The sequence below is a fragment of the Scardinius erythrophthalmus genome (assembly GCF_964197995.2).
Source record: "Scardinius erythrophthalmus genome assembly, chromosome: 7".
In the NCBI taxonomy this organism is placed as follows: domain Eukaryota; kingdom Metazoa; phylum Chordata; class Actinopteri; order Cypriniformes; family Leuciscidae; genus Scardinius; species Scardinius erythrophthalmus.
In genome coordinates this window covers 16,037,437-16,062,027 of record NC_138227.1, presented here as the reverse complement: position 1 = coordinate 16,062,027, position 24,591 = coordinate 16,037,437, and the positions used below count along the sequence as shown (strand labels likewise).

General features: G+C 40.1%; 1 protein-coding gene across 2 annotated transcripts in view; it reads right to left on the bottom strand.

The window, feature by feature from the left end:
* Positions 1-11,538: 11,538 nt before the first annotated feature.
* The window catches only part of plekhg2 (pleckstrin homology domain containing, family G (with RhoGef domain) member 2), a 36,936-nt gene continuing 23,883 nt past the window's right edge, over positions 11,539-24,591 (bottom strand). For both annotated transcript variants that reach the window (XM_081369884.1, XM_081369885.1), the window contains 13 exons: positions 20,036-20,102; positions 18,840-18,886; positions 17,532-17,682; positions 17,227-17,358; positions 16,905-17,087; positions 16,674-16,766; positions 14,788-14,874; positions 14,614-14,647; positions 14,430-14,522; positions 14,240-14,338; positions 13,971-14,025; positions 12,601-12,843; positions 11,539-12,388 (listed from right to left, as the gene is read on the bottom strand). In XM_081369884.1, the coding sequence (XP_081226010.1) occupies positions 12,705-12,843; positions 13,971-14,025; positions 14,240-14,338; positions 14,430-14,522; positions 14,614-14,647; positions 14,788-14,874; positions 16,674-16,766; positions 16,905-17,087; positions 17,227-17,358; positions 17,532-17,682; positions 18,840-18,886; positions 20,036-20,102 (1,180 nt within the window). In that variant the 3' untranslated portion in view covers positions 11,539-12,388; positions 12,601-12,704. The remainder of the gene's footprint in view (positions 12,389-12,600; positions 12,844-13,970; positions 14,026-14,239; positions 14,339-14,429; positions 14,523-14,613; positions 14,648-14,787; positions 14,875-16,673; positions 16,767-16,904; positions 17,088-17,226; positions 17,359-17,531; positions 17,683-18,839; positions 18,887-20,035; positions 20,103-24,591) is intronic.

Here is a 24,591-nt window from a genome sequence, read left to right as displayed (position 1 = left end):
ATAAATTACTGAACCCAAATTACTGACCAGTAGTGTATATTGTTGTTACAAAAGATTTCTATTTTTGGGGGAAAAAAATCATTCTTCTTCTTTTTTATTTTTATTTTTATTTTAATTTTATTACTTTTTATTCATCAAAGTATCCTAAAAGGACTTTGAGGACTTTGTATATTTTCCTGCTTTTTTGTCCTTAGCCAATCACATGCCTGATCTCTAGACAGTTTATGTGTAGGAGATTCTCCTGGTCTGACCAGCGGCCATAGACCGGTCTGCCCTCGAAGAGCGCTCCCCAACCTAGGTTGGAAGCGTCTGTCGAGACAACTTTCCGGTGTGAGATTACCCCCATGGTCACTCCTGTGTGATACCATTCGGCTGCCAGCCAGGGCTGCAGGGCTGAAATGCAGTCCTGATTCACTCTGACTCGCGAGCCACCGGCCGCCCAGGCTCGGTGGGGCGCGCGCGCTTTCAGCCAGCGTTGAAGTGCGCAATAAGCCCAGCTGGAGCACTGCTGCAGCTGAGGCCATATGCCCCAGGATACGCTGGAATGTCTTCACCGGAACCTGGCTGCCTATTTGGAAGGATGCGGCGAGGTGACGGATGTGCCGCGCGCGCTGCTCCGACAATCTGGCTGTCATAGCCACCGAGTCCAGTTCTATTCCAAAAAAAAGGAAATTGACTGACGGGGCGATAGCGGGCTCTTGGTCCAGTTGACCGAGAGACCCAGACCTTCCAGATGGCTGAGAAGCGCTGTTCTGTGAGACACAAGTTCCGTCTCTGATTGCGCTAGAATAAGCCAATCGTCCAGATAGTTCAGTATCCGCATTCCCTGTTTTCTCAGGGGAGCAAGAGCCGTGTCCATGCACTTCGTAAATGTACGGGGTGCTAAAGACAGGCCGAACGGCAGGACTGTGTATTGATATACTCGACCGTCGAAGGCGAATCTCAAGAATGGCCTGTGACGGGGAGTTATCTGGATCTGAAAGTACTCGTCCTTTAGATCGAGAGAAATAAACCAGTCTTCTGGGCGAATCTGCGCGAGGATTTGTCTGGTTGTAATCAACCAGACAAACCAGGGCTTTGTTCAGATGTCTCAGATCTAAAATAGGTCTTAACGCTCCGTCCTTCTTGGGTACGAGGAAGTAACGGCTGTAAAAGCCCGACTCGCTCAGAGAAGGATGAACCTGTTCTATAGCCCCTTTGCGCAGCAGCTTCGCTATTTCTGCTTGAAGCAGGTGCGCTGCTTCTAAACTCACTTTCGTCTCCGTCTGCGCTAGAAAGCACGGGGGGCGACAAGCGAATTGAAGCGAATAGCCGTGTTTTATAGTATTCAGCACCCATTCTGACGCGCCCTGAATAGCTTCCCATGCTTTTGCACGCATAGCTAGGGGTCGAATGGTCTCTAGGTTCAGATCGCCGCGCTGCGCGGGATGGGGAACCTGTATCAGAGAGGATGGGGCGGCGCTCGAACACGGGGGCTGGTAAACAGTGCTGGCCGGCTGTACAGCGTACGGTGGCTCGGTCCCTAAGGATGGCCATAGATCTGCCGATGGCTTGTGCAGCGGTCTTGGTGGCACGGAGCGAAAGGTCCGTAGCGCTGCGCAGATCCGTTAAGGCTGTGTGATCCGGGCCCTTCTCATCCAGTTCACGGAGGAGGTCGGCTTTAGGATCTGAAGCATAGCCATCGAGTGCAGGGCAGAAGCAGCTTGGCCGGAGGCGGCGAAGGCGCGGCCGGCGAGAGCTGAGGTGGTCCTGCAGGCTTTGGACGGCAGGGCAGACTTTGAGCGCCATCTGGCAGACGGCGGGCAAAGGTGAGTTGCCACAGCTTCCTCCACGGAGGGGATGCTAGCATATCCCTTCTCGACGGCCCCGTCCACCTGGGAGAGAGCACAACAGTAGATTTAGACTTGTCAAATTGTACTGATAAAACATAAAAAAATGCCTTTTATGCATTTAGGGGAAAATGTCTCCTTTACTGTGAAAAACACAATATAACCCAGCTAATAGCACAGGTATGTCTGTAAGATGTCTGCTTGGGGTTCTGGAGATCTTGAAAACATCTGCATTAGACATACATCTGATAAACATCTTAAAAAGAGCAGTTTTACATTCTAAACCATAAACATCTAAAAGACATCTTCTACATGTCTTTATGACATCTGACAGGAGACGTGTCAGAGAACTATTGCAGATGGGCAAACACTAAAAAATACATCTCGCAGATGTAAATGCAGACATCAAATAGACGTCTCTAAGATGTTCATATGCTATCTCAATGGGATTTGCATTTAGATCAAGTCACGACCCAACAAGTTATACAAATCAGTATTTAATACAACCTGGGTTGTATTTTCTTTAATTTACCTTACATAATGTACACAACCATGTTAGCATGTGCCTAATTTGGCTAATTTGTGCTAATTTGGCTAACTTTTACCAAATGAGAGAATAATATGCCTCAAAATAGATGAGTGGATACATAGCCTTTGACATCAGCAACAATATATATGAGAAGTGTTTTCTCTTTCCTTTTAAAAGTTGATGAGCCTGTTTATTTAGCTACCCCAACCATGCATGATTATTTTACAGAAAACTTCTGCATGTTTGCATGTGTTTTCCATACGTCCATCAGAAAAGACCGGCCACTTATTTTAGGTCTCGACTAAACTATTAGAACCACTGCTACTATTTTTTGGGGAGATTACACATTGGATATGTCACATCTGTAGCACAAAGTTTTGTGCCTCTTTTTTACCCATGTTTGATGACATGGAATAAAAGACGAAGCAGCCTCTGGACTACAAACAGACACGCATCTGATCACTATGGGACTCAAATCTGTTTTTTTTATTTATTATTAAGCTTTTATAGCGCTGTGGGCTTATGGTCCTGCTTAATGGGGCTTGTGAAGCCCTTTGCATGGACCAATAGTAGGTAGCGGGTTGTTGTTTTGTGGGATGGGGGGTGGAGGACAGTTGCAGAAGGGCTTTCTTTGTGATACAGTGACATATGGGGTCTTCATTTCCACAGCCCCCATCCCCCTCACTCATAATGAACACCCCATGAGACAAATATTCCATCAATCAATCCCAGGACCATAAGAGCAGGACGTTGTCGGGCCTGCTGCCGACAGGAAATGAAGGGGGGGATCTGATTACAGCCTCAGTGGGGGCTGTTTCTTTTTAGCACCAACATCACATCTTAAAAATCACAAAAAGATGACTGCTGAGAATCATCCAGTCATCATGTGATATTCTGCCATAATATAAGTGTCCAGTGGCTGGACAACTCAACCACACATACAAAGAGAATAAACTTATAGTGGTAAACTTACAGAATTATAGAGTTGATAATTCAAGAGTATCCTAATGTTTGCTTCACAATGCCTAATACTGTGGTTTGGTATAGTTTTGGAATTATTGGTTTTATTTCATTTTCAGAAGGTTACTGAAAACATGATTTTTTTTCTTTTCTTTTTTTATTATAAACAATTAAATTTAAATGGAAAAAGTTTTTTATATTTAAAACATTTATTATTAAAAAATAAGTGAATATCAATAATTATTTTTTTTAGTAACACTACAATAAGGATTCATTAACTAATTGAGAAATACATTTGTATATATCAATGTTAATGTTAGTTAATAAAAATACAACTGTTCATTGTTCATGTTAGCTCAGGTGCATTAAATAATATTACAACTTTTCATATTAATACTGAAATTAACATTAATCAAGATTAATAAATGCTTTAGAAGTATTTTCCGTTGTTAAGTCATAACTAATGTGTTAACTAATGTTAACAAAGGAAACCTTATTGTGTTACCAGTGATTTTTGAAAGATTATTGTAGTACGTTTTACAAGAAAATATTATTTCAGTCTACTTCAAAATTTTATTTGATGTATTACTTGCAATTTTTTTTAAAATTCTTTGTGGAATTTACTAGCAATTTCTGATGTAAGTAAATCCTACACCAATTTTTTTCAGTGTATAATTTAAAGGTCCCGTATTATGCCCCTTTTCACAAGATGTAAAATAAGTCTCTGATGTCCCCAGAGTGTGTATGTGAAGTTTCAGCTCAAAATACCCAACAGATCATTTTGGGGCTCAGAAAAACGGAGATGATCACTGCGGAACATGAAATCCACGGGGAGGAGTCGGATAAAAATCCAACTCCTCCCACCTTACATATACCTAAACCTACCTGTCTCCACCCCCTGATCCCTAAACCCACCCCTAAACCTACCCATCTCCACCCCTTAATCCCTAAACCCACCCCTAAACCTACCAATCTCCACCCCTTATATCTGGATCCAACTCCGCCCCCCGGATCTCATGTACTGCATTTAGGTGCTACTGGAGAAACGCGCTGTTTTAGTGTGTGCCCTTTAAATGCAAATAAGCTGCTGCTGGACGACACAGGGGGCGGAGCTTCATGAGCTCGCGCTCAGTCTCTCAGGACAATTTCATCTCACGAAATGATGATAATATCAGAAACTCTCAGTAACGTGTTCATTTCGAGTCGGACAATAATGTGCTGTATAGAGATGAAACGGGTATAGTTTAGTAGTTTAATCACGGTTATTATAACGTATTTGTCATCTGCTTGTATGTATCCATTATTTATTAATAGCCTACAAGTCTGCTGTCTGAATGATGATCAAACATATACTGATGAGTTTAATAACGTTTATTGTACATCACACAAAAGATGAAGCGTCAGTTTTACTTCAGAAAATCAACGTACCGCCTTCACACTGGCAGTTGAAATCAGCTCCGATACGGCAGTGAAACGACCGGAAGTCATTCATTTCCTATGGAGATTCGCAGACCGCATGCGAATGGGTCCGAAAAAGGCAGTAGCACCTCAATGCAGTACATAAGATCCGGGGGGAGGAGTCGGATCTTATATAAGGGGTGGAGATTGGTAGGTTTAGGGGTGGAGATGGGTAGGTTTAGGGGTGGGTTTAGGGATCAGGGGGTGGAGATTGGTAGGTTTAGGTATGTAAGGTGGGAGGAGTTGGATCTAGATCCGACTTCTCCCCCCGGATTTTATGCTCTGCATTGAGGACCATCTCGAAAAAGGTGCGAACGAGTGCGGTGCGAAAAAAATCCTGTCCGTTGGCCATCCGGATCCGATGCGTTCAAAAAATTGAACTCTTGCGAAAGGCTACGGACGGTTTCTATCCGAAAATCCCAACGGAAGTTAGCGTTGCTATGGTACTGATAAACAAACCTGGATTATTAACTTTTAATAAAATAAATAATGCTTTTATAACGATTAGTTGTCATGTCATTTTTTTATTTTCATGATGTTTTAACGTTATTAGGGCAGTTAATACAATTAAATAATTCAATGTTTAAATATACTCGCTTCCGAGGCTTCCAACGCTTTTCACCGCTGTGTACGACGTCCGCTGGGGGCGTATTGCGTATTACGGAGCTGATTTCAACTGCCAGTGTGAAGGCGGCGTTAAAGCCCCGTTCACACTACAAGGACTTTATCGCTGCATGTCGCCAGTGGCTGGCGGTGAGGTTGTTATTGGGCGTTCTCACTTCTGGTTGACTAGTAATGTTTGTGAGTGACATTCACGGATGTTACGTATTGTAGACAACAAATCTGTTTTCTTGCCGCTACAAGCTAACATTTTGGAAGGAAAAGTCTAAATATAAATGGAATCAGTACATAAAATGCATAATATTAAAGATGAATGAGAAACAGCAAGTGCCCTGTGCTATCACGGCTATTTAACTGCAGAAAATGGGCAAATACTGGTCTTTCTGAGTTCACGAAACCATTCGGGCTCGGAGTCAGCACGGCGAGTACCACTGCATGTACACAGAGACATATCATAAACTATTGGACAGTTTCTGACTGCTAAAATAAACTTCTCATTCATCTTGCCTCGGTCAGACGCTGCACTGAAGAGTGACGGATCACGTTTGCTCCACTGACTTCACTCCTATTGGTTGTCGCTCGCGAAAGTCGCTCTTCATTTGCATAAAGTTAAACATTTCTCAACTTTGTCGCGTCGCCAGACACGCCCCATCCAGTCGCCAACGGTCGCGACCGCGCGTATTTTTGCCTGATGCTGCACGGACGCACGCCAGTAGGTGTCAGTAGTGAGTGTAACACTGGCCAACGAAATATTCTCATCTGTGGCTTTAATATTTAAAAAAATATTTTATCGAATTATACAATAATGTTGTAGCCTACACATTAACTCAGCGATAAAATAAATCATATGTTTGACAGCATAAAGCAAATTGTTATGCAAGTGGCACATGACGCAATCCATTGGCACATCACACGTTTTAGTGACACATACCAATTTCCACTGGCACATGCCAGTTGGCCTGTGTCACTATGTTGTGGCACATCCAGTAGTGACACCTGCAGCTGTCTGCCTGAATATAATGTAGATTATGTAACATTATGCACATACGCCCACGACCTTTTGGCACGCCCATTGCTCCAACCCACACTTGCTTAAACTTGCACTGAAACTTGAAGCTTTAAAGACAAGTTACTAAAATTTCACTTCAGGTCAAGCTTTTTTCCTTCTCTGGTCCCAGACACACCCATACAAAATCTACCATTGTATCACCTGTTTCTATAAGCAAAATACCATTTGTTTTTACTAAAAGTTCTGGTAACACAATGGAACAATCATATATACACTATGCAGGTTTTATTTAGGTACAAATAACTGAGGGCACATTACAGAGTGGCAATCATGTTTTTTTTGTTTTGTTTTTTTAAGTACAGAGAGCAGATGGAACATTTGTTTTCTTTACATAATGCGGCTGGCAGGCATGATGTGAAGCATAAAGGCCATAGGTAAACAAATCTGAGATATATGTTTAATTGGCTTAAGCATTAATTGATTGTGACAATCTCATTTATAAATCAACAATGTATTACATTAAAAATACACGATTTAAAACAGAATGTCCAAGAGTCCACTTGATCAGCATTACCTTGTCTTTGTCCACACCAGAGTACAGTTCTAAGCATGATGGAATGCTTTTTTAATTGTATAGCAAACATTTTCATCAATGCAAAATATCAGATCAGATGTTTTGATGTTCATATTAACATCAATCAAAGCAGCTATTCATGTTCCCTTGTTTTAAAATGTCTTAAGCAACATACATGAGAAAGGCTTGTCTGAAATGCACTATTTTCCAGACACGTCTGGACCACATTCGAGAAAAATGTGCAAAACAAAGAAACAAGTTAAGTGCCAGAAAACAACCATTTCATAAATAAGTTCTTTATATATCACAGCCATCTAAAAGCCTTAAATGACAGAGCCTTTAGTTCAATTACATATAACGAATTTGCATATTACAGTATTAAAAGCAATAAAATAAACACTGCCAAAAATAGCAAAACAGTAATTTTATCTATGATTTACGGGTATCTTGGCCAGGAAGTAGGGTTGAGGGTTAAAAAATAAAATAAAATCACTGACCATAGCATCAACTGACTGACACCCGTATTTTATTGTCCATGAATTTTTCCCCTCTGAGTGAAGTGGACTTGGATCTCTAAGCTGACTCCTCTTCTACATGCTAAAGTGCCAGATAAAGTGTCTTTGAAGAATGAGGCACCATACCAGACCTCAGGAGCACACCACTCAAAGCCTTTTGCAGTTCTGCATTGAGAGGTTGCAGCTATTGATGCTGACCCTTCTCCTGCTCTGGCTATCTGCTACTGGGGACAGTGTTTGAGTCAGGCTGACTTGTGCATTGCTAAAGGATGCTATCCTCCCACTTCCGGCAATCTGCAAGTTGACGGTGGTCGCATAACTTGTTTTTAATGTTGTTTTGGACCCTTGATTAATAACACTATCTTCTGTTTTGTCCTCATCTGGGCAATGAATGGGAATCTCTCTCTCATTGGGGCTAACTGGAGCGACATAGGGACAGATCAGGGTGCTCCGACATGTAGATTCTGCAACCTCTATGTCATCTTGCTCTGTCTCGGTGTAGGACAAAGCATCGGTTTCAGTATTGGGCTCTGTATTGTATTTAATCAACAGATCATGTACATCCGGCCAGACAATGTTTGTGAAATGTTTTCCATTATGACTGGTCCTTTCGGCTGTTAGTCTGACAGGTGAAAGAGGGCCAGGGCTGATGGAAGATGGGCTACCACTGTATGAACCCCCACGAGGACTTATTAACCCCAATTCTGAACCCACTGACCATCGTCCACTTTCTGCCCAAGACCTGCGTTCCTGTCTTTTTGGACTTGGTGGTCTATCCCCTAGAGCAACAAAGGGCAAACTGTTTCCTCGTAACCTCCTCTGGCTCTGAGAGATGGTTGCTGAACATGGAGACATCCCCATTGGGGTAGGAGAGATTATTCTGGTGCCTTTTGGTGTAGAGTTTGTTTCCGCTTTTGTTGGAGAACATGCATTTGTTAATGAGGGATTCCTTGGCTGTGGATTAGCAAAGCCCCAGACACTTGTAGGAATGCCAATAGGGGGAGGAGAGGTGATTCTGGGACTCTCACAGGGAGATAGTGAACAAGCTGACGTTGATCTTGAGATGTCCAAAGATAGAGGGGTAAAAAAGCCACCTTGTCTGGGGGCTCTGGGATTCGGTGGCTTTGTTACCAGATGACTTGAATGGTTCGGGGCAGGTGGAGGGGAGCAGATTCGAGTAATTGGAGAAGGGCAAATAGAGGGGGACTGTACACGAGAGCTGGGCTCGGAGGACGGGAAGGGCCGAGCCACCCTATTGTGCAAGGTTGTTCGTTGAGGATCATGGAAATGAGGGAGTCCACCCACATTTGAGTATGGTGCTTTTTTGTGGTTAGTGGCCAACCCATTATTACTCAAATTGTTGTTATTGTTGTTGTTGTTATTACCATTTAAACTGGTGTAAGGAGGCTGTTCAAGAGCAGCAGAGCTTGGGCTGTTAGCAGATGGAGTTGAATGGAGGCTAACTGGAGGTGCAGGGGATATTGACCGCTGACTACGAAAAGGAGGAGGGGTCTGAACTGTTGCTGGACTAGATCGAAGACTGTTTGATCTACATGGGGATGGAGAAGACCTTGGGGGTTGACCTTGGGGATTTCCTACCCCAGTGCTGGATGTACTTCTAAAACCTGACTCCACACTTAAGTCCAAGGTGATGGATTTAGGTGATGGTGACCTAAGTCTAACTGAAGATGTGGGCAGAGGAGAGGAGCTTACAGGTGGGGAAGCAGTCTGAAGATGTGCACCTCTCTTGGCCATGTTTTGAGAAATCGTCTGACTGATACAAGAGGCAGCAAGAGACTTTGCAAGAGCTGAGGCCGTTGAGGACGGTCTGGAGTTCTGGGCACCTCTAATTGGAGAGGGTGATCGCATTCGCAAGTTTGGGCTAAAGGCAGAGGGTGGTTTTGCATCTAATGGACGTCCAACACCAAAGGGAATGTTTAATGGCTTATCATTAACGGTATGGAATAAAGATTGTCTGTTATGAGAAAGGCCAAAATCAGAAGTATCCTGGATCTGTTCCTCAGTCTGCGATGAAGTATTTGGCACTCTGAAAAGCAAGTTAAGACACAGATTAAAATTAAATCACATACTTTAGTGCTGTTATATAAACTACAACAGCATAACCTAAATTTCAACTGGGTAAACCCTATAACTACAGCTTGGTTTGTGATATGCTCAGCAGACTACCTTTGAGCGACTGAAGATGATGAATTCCAATTGGCAAAGGGACTCCTCTTTCCAGCAGTGGAGGGTAGATTAGAAGGTCTTTGGCTAGTAAACCTTGGAAGCTCATCAAACGAAGGTCCAGCTAAAGAGGGTGTAGAGGGTGGGCTAAAAGACTTTGAATTATTGCTCAGGTCTTCTTTGGATTTAACATCCAGAGGACTACACTTGCTGCATGTACCAAGCAGAGGCGGCAGTTGTGTAGGGATAGTTGTATCCTCCTGCAACTGGGCCAAAGGGTCTGACTGCTCTGACCCCTCGGAGATGGTCAAAGTGTTTGAAACACAGTTTTTCAAGAAGGCTGCTAGCTTTAATGGGGGACATGCACCTACTTCGTTAACAGAGGTCACTACAGGTGTTATTTTCTCCAAGCTAGTGGTTTCAGTATCATCTTGGACCTGCTTGGATTTCAAATGTCCTGTATGCATTTCATCTTGTTGATCATCAATGGTCAATATTCTTTCACAATACTGTACAATTGAGGCACTTTTCTCATCTACACAGTGAGTCTCTTCTTCTAAAATTTTAATGACTACTGGGTCAATAAAATGTTGACTACTTGGACCAGAATTGCTCACAAAAGCAGGGTTTTCCTCATGCAATATCTGACCTTCTTCAATCCCATTTATTGCAATGAATTTGTTCTCAACATTTGAATAGTTTTCCTGAATGGACTGTGATATGTTGTAAGCATGCTCATTTAAAGGAAATTCAGAGAGGTTGGATGGCATTTCTTGGACATGAGTTCCAGAAGTTGAAAGTGACAAGGATTGAGCTCCTTCATGTAGATTAGACTCACATTTTTCAAAGGAGCTTTCTGTATGGTCTGATATCACCGAGACCTGTGATTCCATAACAGTTGTTAATATTTCAACTGAAGTAGCAGAGGATTCAGCAGAAGAAAAAGACAATGAATCAGATCCAATTGTTGAGATCTCATCTGGAGGCCCTATGAGATTACAATCATTTTCTTGGTGATACATTGTAGACAGCTTCTCTCTTAAAATAATGTGACCAAAAGGCTCAGTAGATGTGGATACGGAAGATTCTTCTGCAACAAAACAGTAGGCAACATTTTATTAAACATATTTAAAATAACATGTTTTTCAATCACACAAGATAATAATTAAACTATATTAAGAGCTCACCTGCGGGTTGACTTAGTATTCTCATGTCCCCCCGATGCAGCTGTACTTGCTGTGACTTAGGTGAAGTGCTCCCTTTTCCTTCCACTAACCATGCTCCTCTACTCACTCGTGTTTTCTTCTGATGTAGTGGTACCTTCATGCTGCTTGCCTTGGCAGTGTACATGCGTGCAAGCATTTGCACTTTATTAAGAATCTTTTCTGAGTTCTCTACCAAGCATTGGTTGACTGGTCCACCCTCAAAAAAACCTAAATCTGGTACCTCTGCCATTCCTTCGTAAAGGGTATGACTACATGTTACCACCTTGCCATGACGTGACCACCGGCCAACTTTAATCTGACTGGGAAGGCTATCCAGGCTTCCATTAGAAGACATTCTAGCTCTGGTTCTTCTTCCATATTGAAGAGATGTATCCGCTGTCTCTGTTATCTGCAGATTAGAAGGGTCTGAAGTGTCTGGATGGCTTTGTGAACATTCATATTGCTTATGCTGTACTAGGGGTGTTGTGCAATTTATAGATGTCTCATTTTTCTCAGGAGCATCTGTGTGTTCAACACAGCTGTTCACTCTTGAGAGAGGGACTTTCAGATTGTTTTGAGACTCTTGGCCAATTCTTTCTTTCTCCTTCCACAGTTTCATACAGGGACTGAACTCTACAGAATGATCCTTTTTTTCTGCAGTCTTGCTGTCTAATTCCTCTTTTTGTTCTTGGATAACATCTGAATGTGAGAGGGCAGATTCCTGATGTTTGAAAGTCTGGTCAGCCTGGTCTGATATTGGAAGTAATGAAGATACTGAGTCTGTTTCAACACAGTCTGAGTGGCCACTCTCAGACTCAACTAGACTGTTTTGGTGAACAGGAACATTGAATCGGGACACAGAATCCTTCACTAATCCTGCAGGAATATTAGAGAAGCTGTTCCTTCGTGCCATCTGACCCTCCTCGACACCTGCCTCTGCTGCCTCATAATAGCTGCGTATCTTCTCAATAATCTGCTTGTCACTTTTGGTCAGTTTTTGGTCAGGTTCTACTTTGGGGACAAGAGAGATGTCAGTTGTTTTCAATGTAGTGGCAATGTGAGCACAAGCTGAACTGGTCTCACATGCAGTGTCATCAGTTTTGTCCAAATTATCAGATAGGTGAGGTTCTTCACTTTTACTAACAGAGTCCTCAGTATATTTTTCCCCCTTTTCACTTATGGCTTTCTCCATCTCTGGTTTGGATGATTCACTATGACTGTGTTCTGGTACTGTCAACTCTTCTGATTGATTCACTTCTTTGGGGGTGTGCAATGGTGATGATGCTCTCTCAAGCTCCTCTGGTGAAGCAACATTTGCTTCACAGGATGGATAACTGTTCTCATCTTTCTCTGACCCATCTGCCAGTTCATTGTCTGCCTCTGATATTTTGGTATTATTTGTCTGATGTTTATTTTCATCCACCTCAGATATTAGTGGTTTGGATTCATCTGACTGCTGAGCCTCCAGTGGCTCGACTTCCAGGGACTCTGGAGTCAACTGGCACTATGGAAGAAAGTACACCAAAAAAAAAGTAAGTAAAATGTCATTTTCCTATAACTAGAAGCTTACATTAACAAATTAACAGCATTACTGCTACACAATCAGAGATTTCAATGTGAAAACCAGTAGTAGAGAAGCATTGTGCTGAGTTACTACAGCAATTACTATCTCTGAATATTGTTTGAGGTTGCATAATGTTTTTGTGCAATATGTACCACTTCAGACGTTAACTCTGTCATGCCTTGTCGAGCACGGCTCTGGTTAATGAACTGCATGATTTCCTCAGTAATAGACAGTGTTGGTGGTGGAGAAAGTGGGGTCATGTCATCCTCATCTTGACATAAAACCAGATCATCACGGCCAGATTCAACTTCAATGACAGAGGATGCCAGAGTACTGGTACTGCCTGAAGAGCCCATGCTATCAGCCTGTGGACACAACTCCCCTTCACTGCCAGCCTGGGAACCCATTAATAGACAAAAGCGTAGATATATATGCTATTAGATATATAACATTTTAAACAAACCCTGTTGCTACAAAGTTGCATTTTGTTGTAAAATTGATATAATTAAAGGAGAACTCCGGTCAATTTTAACATTGAGCTCATTTTTTTGTACATTTGGAGTGCTGTCAATACAGAGAACAACGACAAAAATCGGTGTTGCCTACACCGAGTTATTCTATTTTTAAAATTTGCACCCTGTTGACTTCAATAGGGCAAGTACTAAACCTGCTTTTAGCCTCTTAACATCCTTGATGTGTCATTACAAGTGCACAGAAAATGTGAGTGATTCCTTCTGAGTGAACACGAGTGGATCTGACTGCAGTAGATGTGAAAGAAATGTATAAAAATTATGTTATTTAAGCCAGCGCAAATACCTTTGTTTACATCCTGTTTTCGAGTGAAGTCCAAAGTAGTCGATTGCCGAGTTCACGCGCATAGGTTTAGTACCTATGATCACGCACTATGAACTCGGCAATCGACTACTTTGGACTTCACCCGAAAACAGGATGTAAACAAAGGTATTTGCACTGGCTTAAATAACATAATTTTTATACATTTCTTTCACATCTACTGCAGTCAGATCCACTCGTGTTCACTCAGAAGGAATCACTCACATTAGCTGTGCACTTGTAATGACACATCAAGGATGTTAAGAGGCTAAAAGCAGGTTTAGTACTTGCCCTATTGAAGTCAACAGGGTGCAAATTTTAAAAATAGAATAACTCGGTGTAGGCAACACCGATTTTTGTCGTTGTTCTCTGTATTGACAGCACTCCAAATGTACAAAAAATGAGCTCAATGTTAAAATTGACCGGAGTTCTCCTTTAAGGCTTTGTATACAATATATAATGTTAAATGGAAGAAAATGAAATTCACACCTTTAAAGAACCTGGATAAGCAGTGAAGCCATGGCAGATCAGAAAAAGAAAAATAGAAACAAAAAATGATTTTGCGTTCTTTTTAAAAAAACATTTCCATTCTTAAAATCTTTAAAATTCTGTTAACTTTTTCACATTCATTTTGAAAGACTCATCATCACTGACCACATAAAAACAATATAACACAACAAAATGATATAACTTAAGTTTAAACTCACCACTTTGCTGGAATGCAGCTTCTATATCTTTGGCAGGGGCTTGATGCAAATAAAGATTATATTTTAGACTTTAAACTTTAGTTTTTGCCAAAGTACAAAAGATCAAGAATTGGTGACGTTATCAATATAACATGACGAAAAATACAATAAAAAAGAAAAAGAAATATTATGCAACTGTATTTATAAATAAAATTATTTTGAGAACATAATCATTTTAGGCCTCATTCAGAATATGATATTAGATTATATTCACCAGACTGTCTCCTCCCACGCTTGTATGGCAGGTTTCCCTCTAAGAGGAGTGGAAGGCATTTCCTGGCTTTCTCAGGGGTGTAGATGAACTCTGGTGGTTCTGTCAGAAGTTATGAAAGTAATTTTTATGAGTATATGAATCAGTGCGGGTTGACATTTTAAGGTATTCTAATAAACACTATCTGCCAGACCTGATTGCCTTCTTCCTCTGTGGTAGTTATGAACATCATCCAGTCGTGGAGAAGGCATCGGCTTTCTTATTGGCTCCTGATCAAACTGCGGGGCTAAACAAAACACAAAACATTAATAATCCACAGCATTTAAAAAAAAACACTCAGTGCCGCAAGTAATAGTTAACATGCAGTGAACACTTACACTGACAGAAGTTGTCACCAAGAACCTGTCTTGCCTGGAAAACATATTAAGATATTTAACACTATAGTGTCCTTCTGTGAACTATGTCTAACTGAACCAGTCAGTTTTGACTGTACATTATCCCTTACATAGTGATTGATAGTTAGACATATAAACAACTCCTACACTACTTACTTTTTGGGGCAAGGATGCAGGATGGTTCTCCACTATCATCCTCTTGAGGTAATGTAGCCACAGCCGCTTCTCCTCCTGGTTTTTAGCCTACAGATAAAGTAAGATTTTTTTAAGATAAGGTTGTCAATGTACATTATAAAAAGTTTTATATATTTGTATATATTTGTAACAACTGAGACCAGATCAGACACACTTATTTGGTACATGTACCATAAAACCTTTCAAACTTCTCTGGGATCTACATCCCATCCTCCAACAAGACGGTCTCCGTTACCCGGACAACAATCAGAATAAGGTTTTATGGGTGTTAAAGAATGCAGGCCAAATGCAAGGGAGAGACCATGGAAAGACAGAAACAATCTGCAAAACGAACTCTCCTGCATTCATTTAACAATGAACTGACCAACATTAAATTAACATACATTCCAGAACATTTTTTGAATAATTTACTGGCTTGGGTACTATTAAGTATATACTTTGATATATATTTGATTATACAACCAAAACGGGACTCTCACTTAATTATCGCTGAGAAGGAGAGTTAAACCTATGTATTCTATGTATAACCTCTTGAGAAATGTGTAGACATGTATCTAATTCTCCCACCTCATGATTTTCAGACTTTGTTGCATACTATGGTTTACCAAAATCAGACGTGTAGCGTATTTGGTCTCTATAAACTCCAATCTGCATCTTGAAGATTCTTCTCTTAAACACCCAATGAAAGTACCCATTGCAAATGTGCATGCTTGAACAAGGTCATAAAAAAAGACATTTTCCCTCCAAAGGAAGACACTTCTTATTGGATCTTAGACCTCCAAATGGGTGTGCCATCTTCATGCTTTAAAAGTCACTGACCACAAGATCCGGCCCTCTTAGCTCTTGTCCTCGGACCTAAACTGCAGCTCCAAGTGAATCCTGTGGGGGGGGGGACCCCCTTTCCCCCCCACTGGGCCCTGCAGGCCGAGTCAGACTGCCTTTCTTAAATCCAACCAAGAAGGAAACGGACAACTCTTGCCTTAAGGATGCCGTGTGTTCCAGCATGGCCTCAACAGGCCCAGGGCAGGAGGATTCGAAGCATCCAGGACATGTGCTCACTCCAGCATCAAGGACAACTTCAGAAGTTCAGTGACGTCATTCAACACGGACAAAGTCCCTCGCAACTCTCACCATGTGCTCTTCGTGTCCTGCCGGCCCAAAGCGTGCAGGCCACAATCTGCATTCCAGCCATGAGAACCGCGACAATACAATCTCCTTCATCCAACGGAGAAGAAATGATTGTAACTCATAAAGTGACATTTGACACTCAAGGACCCAGCGACGAATTCAATCTTCAACCACTTCAAGAATTGACCATGCAAGGTATACATTTAATGAGGTGCTCTGAAATAAGCTGATGGTTCTTTTTTTATACTAAAATAGATCTTGCTCCATAATTCTATTTCCTGTTTCCGGTTCCACATCACTCACCCCTTTGCATGTATGGATGTATGAATGTATTTATGTTTGTTTAGTGTTATTTATGTTTGTGATTTAGTTAATAAAACTTGTGCACAATTATGAATTTGATTTCTGATCCTCTGTTTGCATACAAAGTCCCTTTTACGATTTTGATTTTGTTACAGTATGCTCTAATTTCTGTACATGCTAAGGAATAATTATTTTTCAGTGACAATGAAAGATACACTTTTCTTAGAATAAATGAATAATCAAAGAGTTCATAGGAACTGATTAATTGATTGTAATATTAATTAGCTTACCTCAAAGTTAATCTAATGAACTGACCCAAATATTAATAATTAATCATAATTGGTAATTATGGATTATTATTAATATTTCCCCTTTGAGTTAATGTCCTTACATATTTTGATTTTTATATACTTTACCTGAACAATGTGTTGCTGTTTTGGGATTGTTTGGTCAGACACCTTAAAACAGAGGGGATCCTTCATGTTTTCCACTAAGAGCAGATTACAGCACTTGAAAGATGAGAGGAAGAAATAGAACAACATTAGGTCTGCATATCCCAAATCCTGTAAATATAATACTATATTCCTACTGTAGATTTACGGTAGATTTGGAAAGAAAACTTATGATGACAAATTATGATGACTTACAAAGATGTGAGTACTGTATATGAAATGATCCAGCCTCTTCTTGGCAATGAGAAGCATTTTGTCAAAAAGAAAGAATGCTCTTTCCTTTTTCACACGCTGAACCCGGAAGGAACCTTCAAGAACCAGTTCCCCAAAACCGCTGAGATCAGGACCAGTCCAGTTCAGCAACAGGCTCTCAATCTCCTATAATTATTATTATTGATTTTTTTTGGATTTTTACATTTGCAGTTGCAATAGAATTAAATACATTGAACTCTCACACTTACAGATAGAATACACTTGTTGTAAAAAGTCATAGGGAGCATTTGATGTCTGGGATTACCTGAAGTCTGACTGCATGTTCCTGTTTCCTCTTCATGTCATTGATGTACCAGGCAACTGCTGTCATGGTTATAATGGCTTCTTCTACCACCTCATACCCTGGATCACTTTTATCAAAGTGTTTGGATAGTTCCTACCACAAGGGGGTGACAACATATCAGCTGTACAGTCTGTCAGGAGTTATACATTTCTTTTTAAAGGGCCAGGGTTTGGTTGGCTGGCATGGCCCCATTTGCCCTGCTGGTAGATACCAGGATTAGAGCTAAAATAGATGGCGCTACTGTCACAGCATTGTACTCCACTGACCTGCAGTAGAAGGTGGTATTTAAGAATCCTTTGCACCGGTTTCAGCAGGTAGGTCTCCAGAGGCAACGAGTGGCACAGTGTGGCCTGCCTTTCCTGGAAGAAGCGCACCAGGCTCTCATTCTTCATGCAGTCCCGCAGGACGGTTACTGAGCTGGACGGAAACAGGGAGGAAGATATTTAAGCAGGGTGGTCTATGGGATACTCATCAGTTTGGCAGCTTTGCCTGACAGCACTTTATCTTATAAGGACTGCAGTAATGCATTCAGCTGATAAGTCTGTAAACCTACAAATGTATTTACAAAAACACTCAGACTCTTCGCATACAGTCTCTAAATGCTAAATTCAACTCAGAGGTACTTGTTTTGGTGAAACCTCCTGCTTCTTCCATTTTCACACAAAATGTGTTTTTTCTCAGTATAACTTTGTTTCAACACCATTAGATGCATACAAGTACTGCCATGTCAAATATTTTTAATAAATATTCTCTCAAGAATCTGTATTAGGACGAATCAGCGCTGCAGTGTTTACTGTCTATTAATATGCATCAACTAGTTCTCTAAAGGTGGATCAGAATCAGCTCTAGCAGAACATCTGTTGCTGTTGTACCAGAAGCCCATGGGAATACTAAGAGAGGGGCTGCAAAGTATTTCCAAGTAGTCATCACCCAAGCATGTCTGCCTCTGATATGTCTAATTTTTCCACTAGACATATAGTTAACATTGACTAATTAAAACCACACGACATTCATCAAAAATATCTTACATGATTATACATCATTGTGGTTGACATCTACATCACATGAATCTAATTACGTTTACTGCAAAAATGCCACATTGTATAATTATGCAACAGCATTGATGAGTTTTCAGCGTATTAAGGTTTTTAAAACTTTAATCATTTAAAACACTATATAATTAAAATTTATATACAAGTAATATACATTTAAATATGTATATATACGTAAAAATATATTTAAAGTAAATTTCAACTAAATTCACTTGCAGTGTGCCATCATCTGCACATATTATTACAATGTTTGGGGTTGGTGAGATTTTTAATGTTGTTCAAAGACTATATTCATATATATTTTTCAAATATATTATAAAATGTAATTTATTCCTATGATAGCAAAGTTGACTTTTTAGCATCATTACTCCAGTCCTCAGTGTCACACGATTCTTCAGAAATAATTTTTGCACAGGAAAAGATTTAATATTATTAAAAAAGGTTGAATAAAGTTGACTCCAAACTTTTGAACAGCACTGTAGTGTACATGATATCAGAGAAATAGAAATATTCTTCACTTACTTGGGGTAATTCATGCAGTAAATGGTGTAAATGTCAAAAGCTTCACTCTAAAAAAAAAAAAAAAGATTAATGATAATAATTAATTGCTTTCAAAGACTGATTGACCTTTATTCTTTATTCTACCAACAAAAATACACTTCAAATTCTAGACATCACTTGCTGTTTAAAATATGCAGAGTGTGGTGTTATGAAACCAGACAAAAATATAACAGACAGAAGAAAAAATGTCACAATCTAGACTGGCATTCACTTGGCAGTATGGGAGATTTTTCCACTAAATGTTTGTGTACCAAAAACAGAAGCAGTACCAGAACAACCCAATCAAGTGAACCCCGTCATCTGGCAATGGCCACTATACCCAGATTTGACCAGATATGGGCAGCTCAGCTTCACAGTTACAGTCACAGCAAGCATGTAAACATATCAAATATTTGCTCTATTTGGGGCCTGATCTCTAGACTAGAGGCATTGCTTTCATTTGAATTTGGAAGTTTTAAATTTTTTGATGCTACTGAGACTATGGGGGGAAAAACCTGACTCTGAGCCTCTGCTGCATTAGAGAAGGTTAAATTGAGCTAACCCTCAAAATAACCCACCGGTAATGGCTTAATCAAATGTACTCTGTGCTTTCTAGGCCAGTGCTAATTTATCCGAACAGTGGCCTCTTCAGCAGGAGGTAAACATTGGGTCTTGGTGCTTGAGACACTGCCTCTGGCAACTGAAAGGTAAAGAACGATTTCCTTTTCTAAACCAAGAAACAAATCATTGCAGAAATAAGAATGAGCACATTCAACCCCTGTACCACTCCAAACAATGATGTCCTTGTCTGGTTCCCATCCCAGTCTGGTCTGCTCATTGTTGTGTCATTGTGGTGTGGAGACAAGAGCACCAAAATTGTCTGCAAATGCACTTAGCTGACGTGTGCATGTGTTAAAAGTTCAACACAGTTGCTGGTATGTTTAGGTTTTACAGAGTCCATCTGTTTTTCTGGCCCAAACATTTCTTTGTGCTTCTGCCACACTGCCAATTGAAGGCCCCAACATAACACATTAACAAAACTGGATTTCCCTTAGACAACAGTCCTAGAATGACGTGCATTAAAACACAAACTCCTTGTCTTGAGATATATGTATTGTATGCCTTCTAATAAGGTGTTAAACAGGAAGAAATGTATTTTTTATTTGTCATGTGCTTACCCTCTCCACAAAGCATTCTGCTATGGCTGCCGCATGGGGGCTTCGTTCCAGATCTTCCAAAAGCTCACTATGAAAAAAAGATTCAATTCAGTTTTTCGTGCATGACAAAAGTATTTCTGCTCACATATTCTCACAAAAGCATTTGCAAGCTGAAAAATCTATTGAGTGTCATATAAAAACCAGTTTTCTGACATGAGTCTTGTATGTTTAAATGTTGCTATTCCTTTTCTGAGGAAACATCTGGTACTCTTGACTGGAACAGGCTCAAACTCCAGCCTGCATTTCTAAACAGCATTTATTTCTTTTTTATCATTTAGTAAACTCTTGTCTAAATGCACACAGATGGGAAGCTTTTCATTTTGGCTCGATTTCCTCCAAACGTGTTCCAATATCCCCACAGTTAAACTTGAAAACCTTTCTACACTATTAAGAATAAGGTTCCAAAAGGGGGTTTTCACAGCAATGCCATTTCAGGTTCCCCAGAGAACCTTTCGGTAAAAAGTTCTTAAAATAATGTTTTTCTTAGCGCAAAGAATGTTTAAATAGTCTGAATAAACTTTTTTTTCTCTATAAAGAACTTTTTGTGCAATGGAAAGGTTCCATGGATGTTAAAGGTTCTTCATGGAACCATAGATGGCAAAAAAGAACCTTTATTTTGAGAGTGTACACATATTTTCTACATTCTGCTGGTGGGGAAAAGCTCATTTTAGGAAGTAAATCAATGAAATTTGGCATTATATAGGCTGGTAACAGTGTCTGGAAAGGAAGCTTGGTTTAGTAAATAAAGTAAAGTAAATAAAGGAAGCTTGGTTTAGTAAAACCATCTCTATTGTGACTCAAACACTAAAAGGAAACAAATGGATTTTCCCTCAAGTGTTATGGAGTTGATATGAACTCTTGTGGTCGGTGGGACTTTTTCGACTGAGGATGAGTGGTTGTACATTCTCTGACTATGCTCTGAAGGGTTAAACGAAAGCTGTGTGAAGGCTCGCACGCTGTATTTCATTCAGTCCATTAGCAAAACTCCAATATTCATTCCCACAAGGCCCCCAAACCGCCAGGCCGGTCAGTCTCGAGGGATTCCTCCTTGCATGTCGTGAAAGAAAACAATGTGACGCTCTCTAAACACTATGGACTTTCCTTCATGTGGCTGAGGGGAAAAGTTCGGAAGGAAACCGCAGAACTTGAACCGCCTTCATCATCCTCTCTTCCCCTCTGAAGACGAAACTCATTTAGTGGCTGACCTTTGTGGTGGGGGGACTTCATTGTGGTTATAAAGGAAATTGAATGAGTTTATGCATGATTTCTTAGACTGTCCAAAGATCTTGATGTTCTAGGTGCCTGTAGGGATGGGATGTTCTTGACCGATGACTTGAATGTCTTGAAAAGGTGTGTCATAATAACAACACATAGTTCTGTCATTTGTAATTGTAAAGCAATAAAGATATTACTGTCGATTCAAAGCCACAAATATCTGCTTTCTGGTCTGAACTGTAGTAGATAAGTTGGATTCAATTAGATCTTGGCAAATCTTGTGAGGTTTTGGCCCTTTCACTCAAATCCCAGGAAAGTGTTGGCGGACCAAAGGTTTGAGACTTGAAATATGTGTGTTACATTCATACTTAATACTTTCCCAGGTTCTTCTTTGCCAGATACGGTACATACAAAGAGATATTTGAGTGTTTAGGATCATATTTGAGGTATAATGAGAAATTTAATACATTAAGACACTTCTTTGAACGTGTCAGGATTGGCTACCAAACCATGTAGCAAAATCATACAACAGACTACAATGAAGAACATCAAAAAAAAAAAAAGATTAATTTTCAGGAGTTATGACCAGAGACAGGGAGTTACCTGAAAGAAACTTTTTTTTCTTTTCTTTTTTTACGTAATTCCCTTTGTCCCATTCAGTCTTCACATCACCCTTCCCCTTTTTTTTATGATCTCTTCTCAACCCATAAGTTGTTGTCTTCTCTCGATTCATTCTCTCCTCCTAGTCTTATCCCTTTCTTTTGTCTTACTCCCACCATTCATCTATTAACATGGTGTGTATAACTCAAACAGAAGTTCGCTACATTACAGTTCCTTTTATCTAGCTCGTATTTCCCACAGCAGTCAAGCCTTTATTTTCGCTGGAGACGCAGCATCCTATGGAGGGGGAAATTCACACAGTCATTCTTCTTTTTTATACATTATACAAATCCTCAGGACAAATCTACACCCGTTATTTCTCCCGAATGTGATCAAAGCAGACAGTGAGACAGTGAGGAGACAAGAGAGCAGTGAAATGAATGCTTTGGGAAAAACCAGATTTGTCTTTATTAAGAAAAGAACACTCCTAATTCTCAGTGTTAAGGTTGAATCCAAAATGAAGTCAAAGCATGGTACAGTGGCAGACCGGGACCTCATGCAAGCACACACAGTAGGTAAAGGTTGCTATGTCACTTAACGGAGGGATGTGTCTGGGCAGTTAAGTGTCTCTCAATGGATCTGTCCCAAATTATACTTGATGTGTAAATTTTTATAAGCAAGTCCCAGTAGTTTTATTAAAAGTAAAAGAAAAAAAAAGATTATATGAAGATCGCATAGAATAATTATTAATATTTCCATTATAAATATTATTTATATTAATAAAGTATTATGAACATTATTTGTATAATTTTTTCAAAAATTATGACTGTCCTACAATTGTGATGTAATTTTTCCCTTAAGTTGGTGTGCTTAAGGAGACAAACATGAAGAGCTTGATGCAAAAAGTGTAAAAACACTTTGGAGTCAGTGAGATTTTATTGATGTTTCTGAAAGAAATCTCTTATGTTCACACAGACTGCATTTACTTGATCAAGCATTCCATAAACCAGTAACATTGTAAAGTATTATTACAATGTAAAATAATTGTTTTCTGTTCTTTCTTTCTCAGACACCATTCTAATATGCTGATTTGGTGCTCAAAAACATTTATTATTATTATTAATGTTAAAAAACAGTTGTACTGCTTAATATTTTTGTGTAAATTGTGACACTTTTTTCAGGAATCTTTGATGAATAGAATGTTTAAAAACAGCACTCATTTGAAATATAAATCTTTTGTCACATTATAAAGGCATCCTTGCTGAATAATAATCCTAATTTATTTTTAAATAAACCCAAAATTTTGAATGGTAGTATATTTGACCCTGATGTTTTTTTACACCCATTTAAGGGCACCTTAGAAAGATGTGATTACAAGTGCTAAAATAACCCTAGAACAATATGAACTGATGAGACAGTTTTAAAAGAACTATTGCAAAACACGGGAATGAGTCAGCAGTGGAATGTTTTCATCACTGCAAAATAGAGAGGAGATTCCCAAGCCAGCAAAAACAGCCTGTTCTGTTGCAGTCGCTGCACAAGACAAATGCAGCATTCCAGTGCAAAGGCACAATTTACAATGCTTCACTATAACTGGACAGATGTCTGTGGGAACAAAATAAGTCCTGTCTGCTGTCCCAGGATGCACTGCTCGCTTGGCTGCACCCTCACTTTCTGACAGGTCATGTGTGGCTCATTCACCACAGGGGCTGGAGCTCTACCTCGGAGCCTGGCTGCTTTGGCTAAGAGGAAAAGGACATCTGTATGTGTCCTAAAGTTCTGACCGGTGCCAAAAAAGTAGACTCAACAGAATCAAGTCTGAATACAGGGGCTACATTCCACAGCGATGAGCAGAGGGCTTTTAAGAGTAAGAAAAGGCAAAGAGAGAGCCTTTGTGTGTTTAAACTAAGACAGGAGGGAAAAACAAGGTCAGTCAGTCATTTTATTTAGGCTTAACAACTAGAGAGTTACGCATGAGAGCTGATTTAAAAGGACTGTTCACTTAAAAAATTAAAATTCTGTAATTTACGCACAGTCGTTGTCGTTCCAAACCCGCATGCTGTTATTCTTTCTCTGAACACAATCAGAGAAATATTGAATAATTTCCAACTCCCTGTTTTCCATAAACACAAAGCTTTACGGGATGAACAGACCAAAGCTGCAACGCATTCTCATCCTAGGGCATCATATACTGACGCTTTTGACATTTCGTCTACATCGAACGCACATAGCACCCTTTAGCGTCAATATGACACGCACAGAGCTTTGTTTGGTTATGGGTAGGTTTAGGTCTGGGGTAGGGTTACGGTTAGACCGCTAGGAGGCGCCTTCTGGCCCATATCTATCTGCGTCTCATATTGACGCTAAAGGGTGCCATGTGCGTTCGATGTAGACGAAATGTCAAAAGCGTCAGTATATGACGCCTTGGGATGAGAACGGGCTGAAATATCAGTCATTATTCACTCGCATATGATTTTAGACCTGCAAATTTTATTTAAATTAATGTTTTGATTTGTGAGTGACCTAAATTTCAGTCTATTATCATGTAATTATAGCGTATGGTTTCAGCCTAATTGGAATATACTCCATACACTACTGTTCAAAGTTTGGTATGACTATTATTATGATTTTTTTTTACAAAGAAATTAAAGGAGTACTTCACTTTAAAATGAAAATTAGCCCATGATTTACTCACCCTCAAG